Below are 17,083 nucleotides of genomic sequence, written 5' to 3'. Positions count from 1 at the left end.
ACGAGAACAAATAAGCTTCGTAGTAGCTGCAATTCCTGGATGTGACAGATTATGCAGATGATTAAAGATGAGTCTGCGAAAGGAATTCGGAACAAATGGACGAGGAATGTCCGTTGATATGTCACAAAGAATATTACCATCAGAATATTGGCACGGTTTAAATTCCAGTTTCAAAGATGATGTGTTGTTTTTGAGAAGGTCTTGTACCTCCGGATCATGCCGTTGAGCTTCCGAAAATTTTTTAAAATCCAAAAATGGAGATTTTGTTATGGAATCAATTTCGATTCTTGAAAGAGCGTCAGCAACGATGTTTTTTGAACCTTGCACATGCCTAATATCAGTAGAGTACTGAGAAATAAAATCTAAATGTCGCAATTGTCGAGGTGAACATTTATGAGGGTTCTGTTTAAAAGCGTATATTAACGGTTTTTGATCCGTATAAATTATAAAATTTCTGCCCTCTAACATGTGTCGGAATTTCTTAATTGCAGAATAAATAGAAAATAATTCCCTATCGTACGCGGACCATTTCTGTTGACTTTTATTGAGTTTCATAGAGAAAAATGCTATAGGTTCCCATGTTTGTTGAGACAACTGCATAAGTGTGCCGCCGATTGCGACGTCTGAGGCATCTACCCAGATGCTTAGCTGGGCTCCGGGAATAGGGTGTCTCAAAAGGGTAGCCTGAGCAATGGCATTTTTGGCAGCAATAAAGGCTTGTTCAGCATTCTCGTTCCAATTTAATTGTGGGGATGAATCCTGAACACGAGAACGAGATTTCTTTTTATTAATATAGCCTTCTAACAATTTTATTAAAGGAGAAAGAATATGTGCTGCTTTAGGTATGAAACATCTGTAAAAGTTAAACATGCCTAAAAATCAGCGAAGCTGAGTGAGAGTGGTAGGTTGAGGAAAATCTAAAATACATTTGACTTTGTCAGGAAGAGGTTCAATTCCGTTTTCACTAAGGTGAAAACCTAAGAAATCAATAGATGTTTGACCAAAGGTGCATTTTGAAACATTTATGCAAAGTCCATATTCCTGAAGTTTGGAAAATAAAGCTTTCAAATGCCTGCAATGTTCCTCAGAATTTTTAGAGGCTATGAGCAAGTCATCGACGAAAGCGTAAACACCTTCTAAATCCCGCCTGACTTCATCTATAAAACGTTGAAAAGTTGCGGATGCACTGCATAAGCCGAATTGCATACGGGTACTTTCGAATAAACCGAATGGTGTGCATATGGCGGTTTTGTGGATGTCGGCTGGGTTAATTGGTATTTGATGGTATGCCTTAATCAGGTCGACATGACTAAAAATTTTAGTACCGTGCAATGCAGCAGTAAAATCGGCTAAACATGGAATAGGGTATTTGTCTTTTATTGTTTGAGCGTTCAATGCTCGATAATCTCCTACAGGTCTCCATTCCAGACTTCCCTTTTTTGGAACCATGTGAAGTGGGGATGCATAATTGCTGCTCGAAGGTCTCAAATGCCCCAATTGCATCATAGTTTGAAATTCTTGTTTTGCTATTTTTAAGCGATCTGGAGCTAACCGACGAGGTTTTGCAACCACAGGTGGACCTTTAGTTATGATATAATGAACGGTGTTATGTTTAACAGGTTGGTTAGGATCTGGTAATCTAGTAACTGAAGGAAATTCTTTTAAAATTTTGTGATATGGTGTATCACTAAATACAGTTTTTACTGAATAAATGCTTGCATTTTTCACGCAACCAACGGTTTTAAAATGCGTTTTTAAATCTTTGAGACATTTGTTTCTGAGATCAGGCACCAATTCAAAGAAATGGAGAAAATCTGCTCCAAGAATGGGTGTACTAACATTTGCTATAAGAAAAGTCCATGTAAACTGTCGTCTTAATTTGAAATCCAAAGAAAGTGTTTTTTGACCATAAACATGAATAGTAGAAGAATTAGCAGCGAAAAGTGTTTGTTGGGACGAATTCCGTTTTTGAGAATTATTTGCTGGAAGTAAGGACACGTCAGAGCCGGTATCGACCAAGAATGAAAGGTTTGTTCTACGGTCACGAACGAACAGGCGACGTGAAACTTGAGGCAAAGAATAAGTCGCCTCTATTCTTTGCTGGTTTCGTTTCCCTGCCATGAACAAGGTTTTGTACATTTGTCATCTCTACACTTTTTCCCAAAACGTCTATGATACCAGCAAACAGAATAATCTCTCCTTTTGGAATTGCTTCTTTCCTTATTGCGATCTCCGCGATTTGGCGAGCGACCACGAGAAAGAGAAATGCGATCAATACGTTTGTTTAATTTTTCTATTTGTTTAAATAATTTATCCTCAAGAGACTGATCGACTGTGCGAGAAACGGCACAAGTCCCTGGGGTTGGATTTACTTCTAAAATTCTGTCGGCAATTTCTGCAGCTTTATCTACAGTTAAATTGGAAACCGCTGCCAAAATAGACTGAACAGTCGAAGGCAAACGTTGAAGGAATAATTCTAACATTAAGTTATCAGGAACATTTAAAGATTCTGCTCGACGTTTCATATTTCTAAGCAAATCGGAAGGTTTTCGAGAACCTAATTCTTCTCCAGATAATAATTGGCGAATTTCTTGCTGAGAAGATTCTCCTGAACGATTTATTAACTCAGTTTTAAGCTTTGCATATGGATCAATAGGGTCTGGTTTCATAAGTAAATCCCGTACTATTGATGCAATATCTGGAGGAAGATGAGCAACTACATAATTATATTTAGTAATGGATTCTGTGATAGGTTTGGGGGTGGCAAGAGCAAAGGTACTTTCACACATAATAAACCATAAAGATGGGTCTGATCGGTTATAAACCGGAATTTGGACGGCATGAACATCAGACATTGTGCAAGGTTTTTAAGCCAAAATAAAAGGAAAAATTTAACTAAAGAAAATGAAATTAAATGATAAGTAGAAAACAGAATTATAAAATGATCTATAATTACTACTCATCTGTGATCCGGAGGACGAAAACCGATGTAATCCATTACTTCTGGTTTGGAGATCTTGAGTGATGGCTTGTAGTCAAAACCGAAAGTGCTTGAGAACTGTTCATACGATTTAACACAGTCCGGGTTACCATTATGGTAACTTCCTGTTATGTTTTTACCACCAATCCTCGAATTCCATATCACAGATTATGTTCATACTGCATTAATATAAATATTAACAAGACATAGTGCACAATAAAAATTAAGCTTTATTTAGGAACATCGCGCACACTCCCCGACAGCCTGCCTGTTTCGCTCTGCTCGCTACTCGTAAGAAACTTCTCCTCTAGGGTTGCCACACTTATCGGAGGGCGCAAGGCGCGCTCCTTATCGCCATCAGCACAAATCTATCGTTTCACACATTTTTTCCTTCCGTTCTCTTTGTTCAACAGCATTCATATTTCACAGCATAATTTTTACAATATTACCTTTCAAAATGGTAGAACTATATTCTACGGCGGACACATACACTCTCTACTATATTCAGTGTTCTCAAGTTAGGTTCACCTGAAGTATAGTCTGTCAATGTGCATAAACTCTGCTGGGCATAAACTTTGCCATAGTGCATATGTTTTCACACAACAGTTTGTACCCTACCAATACTGACTGAAAGCATTGGCACAAGTTGTTTGATGGTGATGTGCCTGTTCTCACGAATAACTGCATTCCCATGATCAGTGTTTCTTGAGGTGATGGATGTTTTCCATATGCTCTCTTCCCTCAATGAAGCACTTCACCACACGTGAGGCTTAGAAAAAATCTCTTCCCCATATCGTGCTTTGATGTCTCTGCCCTTGTCTCAAGCAAGAAATTTCTTTATAATATGTTGTTGCATGCTCTGAGGTGGCTTTGTTAGCTCATCACTCTGCAAGACATGACTGAACATTCTATTTTGCAAAGGAGATACGATAGGGGTAGTGGCATATTTGAATGAAGAATTGTGTTCATATTTTTGAATTCCCTTGTTATGACATGTACAATTAATGTCTGAACAATTTCCTTCGTGTTAACAAGAATGTAAACATTAGTCTAAAATAATACATATTATTTCTAAACCATTCACTGGTCAAGCACCTTTTGGAGCTTCTGAACCACACAATCTAACAAAGCTCCACTGCAAAGAAACACATCCTAAGGGGACAAACAGAATTTAGCATTTATTAATGATCATTAGAAAAACTATAATATTGTTGCAGTTCACAAAACTGCATTTACTGATCAACGTAAGAGATAACTCAGAAGGAAAAAATTATCACCATTACACATTTAATGTAAAAAATTAATCTTCCTTCCTTCCCTCCTTTTTTTAACCACATTATCTATGTCTCTAGTTCCATGGATTTGAATTTAATTCATATTTAATTTTTGTCAAATTCATAGTAGTAGACAATCACTCATGTTCAATGAAAATCACGCAACAAGTTCCATATTTTTTAATTCATCCTTCCTTCTATTATTTCTTTCAATAACAGGCTTGGGCCACATCAATGGATTCTGAAGGCCAAGTTCAGTTCATAGATCACTTCCATAGAGCCCCTGATTTAGGGTACAAGAGAATAATGAAGGATTTTCATAGTTGAAGCATTTTTTGAGTTACTATGTACCATAATAAAAATTGAAATTCAGAATTTATTTAAATCAGGAGTACAAACGTCTATTTGTATTTATGTATTTGCAAAGTCAGTGATAATGACTTCCCAAATGAATATTCATAAACAGAAATGACACTTTAAAAACACAAAATATTTGCAACAATGTAACAATTTGTGAAAACAGTTGGTAAAAATATCAATAAGAAATTTAGGGTTAGTTGTAATAAATATACCATGGCTTACGAAATAACACCACATACATGGGGGGGGAAGGAAGACAGAGCAAGAGATATGAAAGAATGTGTGCATATATGCACTAATGATAAATGGCATATACAGCTAACTATGTAAATAACAAAAATTTTGCAGAATAAAAGATGAAAAATACAAAAGTAAATAAATTTTGATCTAGCAAGAGCTGAATAATTTAAATAAGTTATGGGAAGCAGCTAAGGAAAAAACAAAGAGAGCAACAAAAGTTATTGTGAAAAATCTTAGAGAAGAATGGCATGAAGATTAGCAGAGAAACATTCACAGCCATAAGGAAATTGAATGACGTAGAAAAAAAAACAAGCATTACGAGTGATGTGAAAGACACAAGCATTGGATCATGCAATCCAGAATGAAGCTAACTTACTATGTGCACCATCAGATGGATCATACTATATTAAAAATTCAAACAGGAATGATGAGGGTGTATGATACATCTGCTGAGATTTTGTTAGCTGGGATTCTAAATCTAGCACTTTCTTTTTGTAAGTGTTAACACTTACAAAAAGAAAGTGCTAGATTTATTTAGTAATTTATTTGCAAGATTTCCCTCTTAACTGTTTTGCATTAAATGTCATCACCTACAGCCACCAAATTTTGAACACATAATCCAGTGCCCAAAAGTGTGCACCTTGAGCCACAAATTTTAAATTTGCTTTTGCATTTATTTCCTGCTCTGTGTGAATTTAATGAATTTTTTTATTAATAATCTCAGTGATTTAAAAGCAGTGTGTTGCACTCAGCAAAACGTAAGATGCTTATGTTCCAAATTTTACAGGAAAAGTCAGTGGCTTAAAAGAAATGTATTGCCATTCTGCAAAGTGAAGCTATTTGTCTTTAATACTGAATAAACAAACTCAGCGATTTTAAAAGAAGTTTGTTGTCACTGCTCAAAAATGTGCAACAAAGTGTGGTTATTTGATAAAACTTATGATATTTAATTTTTTTTTAATCAATCTGTTAGTGATTAACAAACTAAAAAATTTAAAAACAATAAATGCAGCTCTTCAGTTCTATTAGTGTTAATTACTAACTGGACTCCTGAAATATTAGCTGGGCTCCTTATAATTCATTATACATTTTTATAACTATTTTATGTGACTGGCTTTATGTGCAGCTAGTGTATTAAAAATAATGAGATATAAAAAGGTACTCCCCTTTGTTGTAACAGCCATGGTGTTTATTGCCAGAATTGGCAATAAAACCAATTTGTAGAGTGCAAAATGCAAATATTATTTAACAACCAATTTGTAGAGTGCAAAATGCAAATATTGACAATGATTTATTTATGTGGCAGTAACTTTAACAAGGCAGTATCTTTAAAAGTTTAAAGTAATCAATTGGGGGTGGAAATGATCTGATAGAATGACACAAAAGCTTGTTTACTTTTTATGCTATATTTTTTATTTTTACCATTTGGAACAGAAAAATGTATACATATATTTAACTTTTTCACAGTTAAAAATGTAAAACAAAAACAAAATATCATTTCATGTGTACACAATTTATTTAATCATATATGTTATCATAATGTTGCACACGCATTACTTTCAAAGATTTAAATAAACAAATAAAATGGTTAGTATATTTAATTAAATACTATCATAATTAGACATGCTTTAATTTTCAAAATAATAAATTTACAATGTTATTATAAGTTACTATTTTTCGTAAAAAATTAATTTACCTAAGCTACACACAACATTATATTGTTGAACTTACCATTCTGATTGGTGCTGTCTGAACTAAAACTGTTTCCGTCAGATTTGCATCCATAGGTTCATTGATCTCAATGCCTTTTCTAGTGAGCACTTGTATTATGCCATGATGATTAAGGTTATGGTAATTAGGATCAGCATAAATGTTGGCTAATGCCAAGCAATACAGCTCAGCATTAGCCAAAGCATGTACTATCTGAGGTTTAAGTCTATCATTTCCCTATAATAAAAAATAAGGACATTTTTTGTTTATTATGATAAGAATACCATTCACATTAAGTATTAAAATAGACACTCAACACAAAATATTCAAGGTCTTAGAAAACTGAAATCCGACTACTGAATCCTGTAGAGATAAACAAATTGATATTTTATAACACAGTTTGAAACATGACAATCTTATCCTGCAAAAATACAGAACAAAAGCAGTCTCAACATTATATACATCAAAGATTTACAAAACAAAAATACAGATAATTTATTAAATGATATAAATTCACATGGAAAAGAAACTGCAGTAACAATACTGCTAATGCAATAAGTATCTTAAAATACAAGAAACCAACAAATTATTTCTCTACAAATGTGCTAATTAATTACAAGTTTGTAAAGAAAAATATCTGGTTTTAAGAAAAAGTTTTCCATAAAAAACATTTTTAATAAAGTAAGGAAAAACATGAAAGCAATACCTCTAGTGCAGGTAGTAATTACCATCCAAATCTATGATTTTTCTGCCAAAGTTTTGATAGTTTTTCAAAGCCTTCGGTCCTGACACTTGGTGCCCGGGAGTCCAAAAAGAGATCAACCTCATTTCGGACACCCTGTGTAGAATGGAAGATAGCACCAGGAAAATGTAGCTGCAGGTGTGAGAAAAGGTAGAAGTCCAAAGGAGCGATATCAGGGCTATATGGTGTATCTGATGAAAGATCCCACTCGAGTGCGTACAGAGTCCAGCTGGTTAATGCAGACACATGTGATCTTGCATTATCTTGATGGAACGTTACTTTTTTGCTCCAGAACTCAGTTCGACGTTTTTCCTTGATACCAGTGTCAACATGGACTAGCATCTCGCTGTACACCTTACTGTCAAGGATTTTATCTTTTTCCAGATGCACTACAGAGGATAATACCACTGCAATCCAACCAGATACAAAGCATGTTCTTTTTGTTAATCAAACTGCACTTTGTGACGTTGCTGAAAGACTCACTGGACACAGACCAAACCCCTTTTCGGTCTATGTTGCTGAAGTAGATTCTCGTTTCATCACAAGTGATGATCTGGTCCAAAATTTTGACCCTGCATTGATATTTCAGCAGATTAGTACAGGCCCGAACATGTCTGCCATTATTTGCTTGAGCGAGCTTCTGCGGCACCCAACGATTGAACTTGTACGTCAAGTCTATGTGACACATAGCGCAACTAATGGACATGGTACTAACATTTAACTCCTTAACAAGCACTCGAGTGGTTGCAAAATGACCTTCTTCCATAAATTTTCCTAGGCGGGCCTAATCAACATCAGTAGGCAGACCAGAGTGCTCTGCTTCTTAAATGCCATAGCCCTTGTTTTTGAACTTTCGGTACTAAACCTTCACAGTGTCATATGATACAACATTAGTACCTAAAGCTGTACACATGACTTTTTAGCAACAGAACTGGAAGTAAATGATGGTTCTAATCAGGGCTGTAAAGTCGGTAGGGAAAATGACCGACTCTGACTCCTTCATGTATTTATATATATGTAAACATATACACATGGGTTACAGCTTATTTTTCTAATATAAAAGAAAAAATACATGCTACAAAACACACACACACACACACACACACAAAAAAAAAAAAAAAAAAAAAAAAAGATGACATAGCAAATTATTTATATTAATCACCATTTATTATGAAATGGAAAAACTGGCATTTAATTATTTCTAAGAAACAATATAGCTTCGGCAAGATCTTTGTTGGAGGACCACAGATCTGATTTGATAAACTTCAGAGCTGAGAAGAGCCTTTCCACACTGACTGGAGTAGGAGGAAGAGATGTTACTGTTAGGGCTACTTCTTTTAACTTTTCAGGATAGTTTTAAAAGAGGTGTCTTACAAGAGCAATCACATTTCTCTATTTCTTCAAAGGCCGTGCAGAAATTCTGTTTGTATTTTTTTCATTTTTATATTTAAAGGCTCTTGGTTCGCTACTTTCATTCACTTTGCCTTAGCCTTTTCAATATTATCCAAAACCATTTCTCAAAATCTAATTCATCACTGAAAGAGGATGATAGAGACTCAGTTGCAATGTCTGCAGTTTGACTGTCCTGATTTGAATACTCCAATTGTTCTGAAAATAATTTCATAGATGGATTTCTTTGCCTTCTTAATTTGTTCATCATCCAAGAAAATCCGGTGTTTTGGATCTACATATATTGAACCCAGCAAGATCTCATTTTCTCTCAAACTAGTTTCTCTTTTCTTCATTGAAGACATGATTCCTTCTGCAATAAACCCTCCATTTCAGAAAGTACTAACATCACATTCTTCCATTCTTGCTTCCTGTTCATTCTTCAGATTGTAGCTTTTTTGTGGCTATATTCAGTATAGAAAGAAGAGTTTCCAATTCTGCAAGATCATTTCACAGTCTTTCTGTTAGTGAAACATTAGGGTCATCTACATCTTCTAAAAAAGTTCTTAATTCTCACAACCTCTATATCATCAAATATGTACTTCCCCATAGCATTGCTTGATGATTAATTGATCATTTTCCTGCTCACTTCCTAAGAATAGCATCAATTTTGAAGGTTCTTGCTGCTACTGCTGCTTACCTAAATTTACCAGTGAAATTTGGGAGTCAGAGTCATGGAGTCAGAATAGGAGTTGGGCAAGTTTTGGGGTAAAAGGAGTTGGAGCTGGAGTCACTAAAAACAGGTCGACTCCAACTCCCGTTTTTGTTGGACAGTTTGAATTTGAAATGAAATTAAAGGGAATTGAAAAAAATTAATGACAAGCTGAGTTATTATTTTTATTTATGGATTACATTAATAAACAGTTATGTTCTATTTTATTGACATATTAATAAATAAATATAAGGGAGGAGGATAGATTTGATATTTGCCATTAGTGATTAAAACTTCATTTATTACCTAAATTTACCAGTGAGATTTGTAACTCTCACGCAAGAAAGGAAGTATAATAGTAAATAACTATCTAAGATTGATGTTTTAATTTACATGAAAGGTTAATTTCATATAATACTTTTTTATTATTACAGTTTATATAAAAAAAGGCTAAACATGACTGAATGAAAGCATAAGAGTAAATAACTATTTCAGATCATTATTATCATTTATATAAAAATTGCTAAACATAACTGAATGGATGCCTGCATCGCTATTTCGCTACCGAGTTATCGCTAAAGCATAGTTTCATCTCGTTGGTTGTTCAAACATAATTTTCTAGAACGAATCATGCCTTTTCTTTGAAAAAATTCTCAGTAAAGTGCAGAATAGCCCACTTATTGGTTTGCTGCTTCTTACAAGGGTAAAAACATTTGGATTTTTGTCAATTTTCTTTTTTAAGTGAAAATAGGTCAATGTGAACATAGATAAAGGGTGTGTGTGCGCAGTGCCATTTTTGTGCAATTCTGGGGATTTTTTTTTTTTTTTTGAATTGAAAATAGGTCGATGTGTACTTGGATACCAAGTATGTGCAATTCTTAAAAACGCTCCAAGCAGTGGGTGATTCTGCACTTTACCCAAAATTCTATTGCAAACTTTTTGTCATAGGCAATTCCCAAATTGTTAAATCCATAGGATATCAAAAAAGGATTTTAAAATTAAACTAGTATTTCAATGGCATCCTAAGAAATATAGAACTATATAAACTTACGCAATCTGAAATCAACGTGTACGCTAGATTTGGCGCATCTGCGCATACATTTTCGCTGTAATTTTTTTACGGTCCTCAAAACGGAATAGTACCTAATAAAATTACATTTGACAAATCTATGAGTGGAGACATCAGTGGGAATGAATACTGAAAGCTTGCATTCTTCATCATCATACTGGCCCAAGATCTGGATTTGGCATGAGATGCCAATAAATATACATATCCTTCACCTTTAGTCTGGATATCTAGCACTTTGACTTGACACTGCTGCATTACAGATATTTTAATATAAGCAGATGTGCTATATTTTCAGGGCTTCCATCTCCACACTTTTTAAAAGGACAGTGTAAGATTGCATGTTACCCATGCTACGAAACAAGGCAAAAGTAAAATCTTGGATGCTACGAAACAAGGCAAGAATAAAATTTGGTCTGTGATTGTTTTGTTGTATAAGCATATAATTTTTTAAAATTTAATTTGATAAATGAACAAGGTCTTGCAGTGCAAGTAATTTATATATGCTTTAGTCTATTGAGCATCATGTGACAGTAAGTGAGCCCATAATTCTTCTGTCTTTCACAATATGACTGTGGACAATTAGTTCCTATGCTCTGCTTCATTTATATAGCCCATATTCCTTCATTTATATAGCCCACATTCCTACTATTATATATATTTACGACAGCATTACAAATGTATGAGCAACTATTCTTGCACTGGCCCCTTTTATGAAAAAAAGGCTGGGGAGAAAGCAGTAAAAAGAAGGAAATGATTAAGATGAAAGTTATGGTGGAAATCATGGAGAAGCATGCAACTGGCTAACACCACAAGAGTTTATATCATATCTATGCTGATGATTCGTATAATACATCCATTCAACTACAATTATAAGTGGCAAACAGACCAAAAAGGTGACAAAAAATAACATGGCAATAGAAATTTTGTTCCACAATACTTTTTCTCAGTAAGCCTGCATGGGTGCATTATGTAAATAAGACATTCTTTTTGCCTTCTTATGTAAAATTTCCTTTCCAAAAAGCTGGAAAGCTTTCCAAATGAGATCAAACCGCAGTGTTTATTCAATTAATGATAAACTCAAACAAAATTTTCAAAACTGAATAATTATTATTGCTATTAAACATATGAATAAGGTCTAAATGTTCTTTACATACAGGGTGAATCTGAACAAGTAGACAAAACTTTACGAGGTGATAGAAGGCAGCTATATGAGCAGTATTTGCCACAGAATGTCTGGTTGGAATGTAAATGGTGAGCCACTAGATGGCACTGTAAATAAATGGAATAGAAAGGGTCGGTCCTCGCACTCAACGGCATTTTCTACTGTGATTGCGAAGAGGATTGCTGGTGATATAAATCATGAAATTTCAGGGTGATGGATTGGTCAAGGTGGTCCCGCAGTTTGGCCAGGACAATTACTGGATCTCCTGCATTTGGACTTTCCCTGTGGGGCCATATGAAAAGCCTAATCTATGAGTGCCCCACTGAAGCCAATATGGATCTAGTTACCAGACCTCCGGAAATGTCTGGTGTCTTCGTAAATGTGAGTGAATCCCTATCCCACAGGTGTGAAACCTGAATTATATCTGGCAGAAGGTCTTTTGGGCAATTTCTATGAGCTCAAAATGTTCTGTTAATAAAATGTTTCCTGAAGTAACTTCTCTCATTCTTGTGTTAATTCTTTAAATGTGACAGTGGAAAACTATCCTATAACTTCTCACTCCTTGTGTTCCGACCATACATTCTATGATGAATATTGCTCATATAGCTGCCTTCTATCCTCCCGTAAACTTTTGCCCACTTATTCAGATTCACCTTGTATATATAAAAGAGAGCAATAAAAATACAGTTCAAATAGGGCAATGAGGTTTGCTCTTGGATAGAATCCTGGTTAGAATACAGCTTTAATATTTTTTTATTATTATTATTCTGAATAATACAAGATAAAAAAAAATTATAATTTTGGTTTCTTAGTTCAGTAATTCTGTAAATGCGCTTACTTAGCTTTCACTAACAAATGAAATTCAAGCCTATATTTTACTAAGCATATTTTTAAAACTAACTAATGTATAGCCTAACAAAGGAAGAAAATCAAATGATTGAAAATGAATTGAGAATTTTAAACCTCTCTATTGTTTAACCCTCTGAGCAGCCAGGGATTTTGGATATGTCACGAAGACCTGCATCTAAAGAGCCCTTTATTAGCTAAATTTGTATATTTATCTATTTTAATCTCTATTTTCATAAACTGACATTCATTAAGATTGCATTTATATTATTAATGAAAGTAAGAAAGAAAAATATCTTAAGTTATAAGCTAGTATATACCAAGTAACCAAAAATCTCATGACCGGATAAAGCGGGCCATGGCACTCAAAGGGTTAATAAGAAAATATAATATACATTAACTCAGAGTATTACAGTTTGGATACAAGCAAACAAATTTTTTACAGTTAATTCAATAATTCACAGTTACAAAAGAAATATTTAAACTTGTATCTGAAATTTTTATTTAAAAAAAATTACTACAATGCTGAAATATATGGTCAACTTTACTGGATTAAACAGCAAAGATCAAGACAATCCACAATCCAGCTCACTTTTATAAGTGGCCAGTTTAAAGCTCAAGTTCTACAGAGTTCACTTCATGGCGAGCATTTAGAAAAGAGATACTAATGGGTGTTTAAAACTGAATTTTGTCAACTGATAAGACTTAAAAATTATTAAATTTTTTAATACATGTATTATAGCTGATAACAGTCTGACTAATCACTAGTCAGAGTCTAAACCTTCCATCTAAAGCATATAAAATGCATCATCTGTTAACACTGGTTGCAACATTTGGGTACCTCCCATTACTCATTTTTATTGATGAAACTCCATCAGCGGCAGTTTCTGCACTATCTATGGTAAATTTAAAGAGATGTGACCTTCAATACAGAAGCTAATCATCCTTCTTGGTAAGTCAGCCATCTTAATTCTCATGAATTCTCATAAATATTTTATGAAGACACCCCTCAGGAATCAGATCTGAAATGCCTAGCATAAAGTCAGTAACAATCCCTATCATATGCTAATCACTACCAGATGCCAGTGACAGTATGTAGCACTGTTCTTTTTCTTATTTCTGCATACCAAAGTCAGACTAAGTTAAGACACAATAACACGCCGAATAAATACTAATTCAGAAGTCAAACAACAAAAATTAAAATTTTTTTTTGTTGTTTGACTTCTGAATTAGTCAGACTAAGTTGCTTTTGCTTGCTTAGTTCACCTGAAGGTCTGTCGAGTCGTGCACAAGGTGATGCAAACTACACTGATAATCCTTCGCAAGCATATAGCAATATATATTTTTGCAATAGCTCTTCAAGTTTAATATCACAAATCATAAAACATTTGGTACTGTATCAACTGGCAATCTACCGAATTTCGTTAGTACTAGATGGAGCCACCTCTTTTTCAAATTATTTTGTTTGTAAAAGCAAAGTTTATGCTTATTGTTTCTTTCATATGCAATTTTTCTGTTGAATTTGCAAAGAGATTTTAAAATGCTGTCTTCGAAACTTTGTTATCAATATACTTTCAAATAGAATTTTTTTTTTTTTTCAAGTTTACATTACAAAGAGATGAAATAGTAAATAAAATAACTGTTATCTTAAGCAGCAACCGTGTTTAATTTATCTCTCTTAAATTCTTTAACTTTTTTTTTTTTTTTAATACTTTGCTCACAACAAATTGTTTGTAAATAGGTTTTGAAAAACTAAATATAGCAGTACAAAATTGAGAGTTTTTCGTCTTACCTCTTATTTGTTTCATTCAATATATGCATGCATGAAATTCTTGATATAATCCATAACATTTAGGGGCTCACTTTTAGTTATATTAATATCAAGTAATTCATTGAAATATTTAAACCAGCTAATGTAATTTTTTTAAAAAATTTCTATTATTCGCACACTGAAAGTTTTCTTATATGCAGCATAAAACACAGCAAAAGAAATAAATATTTTACAAAATATAAAAAATTATTAATATTAAATAATAATAAATCTGATCATGCAAATTTGAATAAAATGGTGGAAGGAAAAAAAAGTATAAAAACAACAATTTCAGAGGCACCACCTACTGATCTGTAAAGTAGGTGCACATATAAGTAAGTTAGATTGCCTACTGGGAGAATAGCAAACATTTTGCGTTGACTATTTTTGTTACTTGGCAACACAAAAAGTTTTATGAGGCAGTGTTATTTTGAAAGGTTGCCAATATTTTTTACTTTAAAAACTAATTGTCTCGATTGAAAATTAATTTTCTTCTGACTTTTTTAATAAACATTTGCTCTATTTTCATACTTGCAAAAAATGTTCTGAAAACAAAATAAACCCCCCCCCCAAAAAAAAAAGTTTGTGAATGAAAATAGAAGTTTTATTTTTTTCACTCTTGTAAAAGACAAACCATTTATGCTCAGATTAAGTATCTATGTTAAACTGCACTATGAGATAAAACCTGACATAAATTATAGAAACATCCAAGGCCAAATGTTGAAAGATAAATAGAATTAATTGCAGAAATGGTTAAAAACAACAAAATATATTTAAAGCTCAAAGTTCTTCATCAGATTTGGCAGTGAACGCTAGTCACACTGTTAATCAAATTTTAGCCAAAAATCATCTTATCATTGCTGATGGTAAGATGATTACGGAATGTTTAACTGCTGTTAAAGAAATAGCTTTTTCTGATTTTTTTTTTTTTTTAAAAGATTCCTAAATTAGTTTGGCAAGATTATCAATGGAAGGAAAAATTGAAGACCTGTTTGAAAACATTACTGCAATTTTGGGCGAACACATTGAAAAATTTGAATGGTTTCTTGGGGTTTGATGAAAGGTGTGACATATCACAACTAGTGATATTTGTAAGAAGTAATTCCAATTTTAATATATCCATTATGTTCCCTACTATCATGTAACATATTTGTGAAACATAATATTACATTTATATCTATTTTTAAGACCATTAATTTGTATTCATTTGGAAACAAAAGGTCCATGCAGACTAAAGTACTATTCTGTCCACATGTCTAATTTGCCCACAGTATTTTACATACCATTAAACTATAACTTTATTCAATATATAGAAGTTTCTCTTAGAATACATGTGACGAATTCTGGATGCATACCACAGTATCCAAACTAATACAATTGTGCACAAACTGTTTGTTGACGTACTAATGAACTTTTGCCTCAATATGAGTGCATTTTTTTTTTTAAAACTTAGAAATACATAGCTAAATAACAATTCTAAAAAACTGCATTACTTTGAGTAATTCTGCAGACTATTACAATTTTTTCAATTTTCATTAAAAACACAAAAGAACTAATTTTCAAAGTACAATATATATGAATTTGGTGTTTTTCTTTCTTATCCATGTTGGCACAGACAAAAAAAGCAAAATTGTTTGGAATATTTTATACTATGTAAGTCATAATTTAATACAGAGTAATGCAGCTTATTATATTAAATATTATAATAATATGCATTTCTCTGCTTATTATAATATTTAATACAATAAGCTGCATTTTTTATTTCTCAAAATATTATAAAACATAAATATTGCAGTGATTTTAATCATAGTTTTCTTAATAAATTCATAAATGACTAACCTCATGATCTCGGTAACAAGGCTCATACAGCTCTGATGGAATTTTGGGCATATAAGCTTTAGACAGAAGCCACAGAACAGATGCTCGCTGTTTTGCCTGGTTTTAAAAAAAGAAAATACAGTTACTACATATTATAAATTTTAGCTTTCAGTAACACGTACATGCATTACCTAGATGATGCATCTAAAAGACATTAGTTTATACAAGGCAAAAATCGTCTCTTGGTGATATTTGCGGCAAAAAATCTAATTCATCAGTCAGTCACACACATGTATAGTAAATATACCATTAGATCTGTTTTAATTAATGATACTGCTGTTATGAAGACAGACATCATAAATACAGATGGTTTTACCTAATCATATAAGAGTTTAATGTTTAAAAACTGAACTTTTTCCTTGAAATATGGAGTTCATTTATAAACAAAGCATATACTACAAGTATGTTATTTCCTGCAAGTTTCTAAGATTTATATCTAATTGGTGTAAAATCATCTCAAGAGGTAAAAAATACCCTCATTTACAATTTACAAAATCTAAAACAGTTTTCAGCTGAAACTATAATACAAAATGCATATAAATAATTTTGGTATTCTTCTGTTATCGAGACTGCTTTCAGAAATGTATATGTTATGCATATATGCATTATAAGTACATATATTTCTGAACCAGGTCCTGATAACAGAAAAGTACCATAATTTTCTTGAAATAGACTTCTAATACAAACACTTGTTTCCCATTCAGACTTTTCACTGAATATATCACATTCAAATAAAAGAAATAATTTCTATAAAGCCAGCTCTCGATTGACCAGGTTATAAGTTAACCAGACACTGCCTCACTCTTCAAACCAGAAGTTTATTTAATAATGATAAAATAAAAATGATCACAAACCATCAGAGTAAAACTCTACAAAACATGGAAAAAAGATAGATAACACATGTAATAGCA

At 33.0% G+C, this 17,083-nt stretch overlaps 1 protein-coding gene across 2 annotated transcripts in view; it reads right to left on the bottom strand.

Moving 5' to 3' along the window:
* The window catches only part of LOC118194656 (patronin-like), a 215,537-nt gene that overhangs the window by 70,071 nt on the left and 128,383 nt on the right, over positions 1–17,083 (bottom strand). For both annotated transcript variants that reach the window (XM_085812676.1, XM_085812677.1), the window contains 2 exons: positions 16,134–16,229; positions 6,586–6,801 (listed from right to left, as the gene is read on the bottom strand). In XM_085812676.1, coding sequence (XP_085668802.1) covers positions 6,586–6,801; positions 16,134–16,229 — 312 coding nt within the window. The remainder of the gene's footprint in view (positions 1–6,585; positions 6,802–16,133; positions 16,230–17,083) is intronic.

The sequence above is a fragment of the Stegodyphus dumicola genome, chromosome 3 (genome assembly GCF_044657685.1).
Source record: "Stegodyphus dumicola isolate Sdum_Otavi_A_Nest chromosome 3, ASM4465768v1".
Lineage (NCBI taxonomy): Eukaryota > Metazoa > Arthropoda > Arachnida > Araneae > Eresidae > Stegodyphus > Stegodyphus dumicola.
Note: the sequence above shows the minus strand (reverse complement) of the source record. Positions and strands in the feature narration are given on the sequence as shown.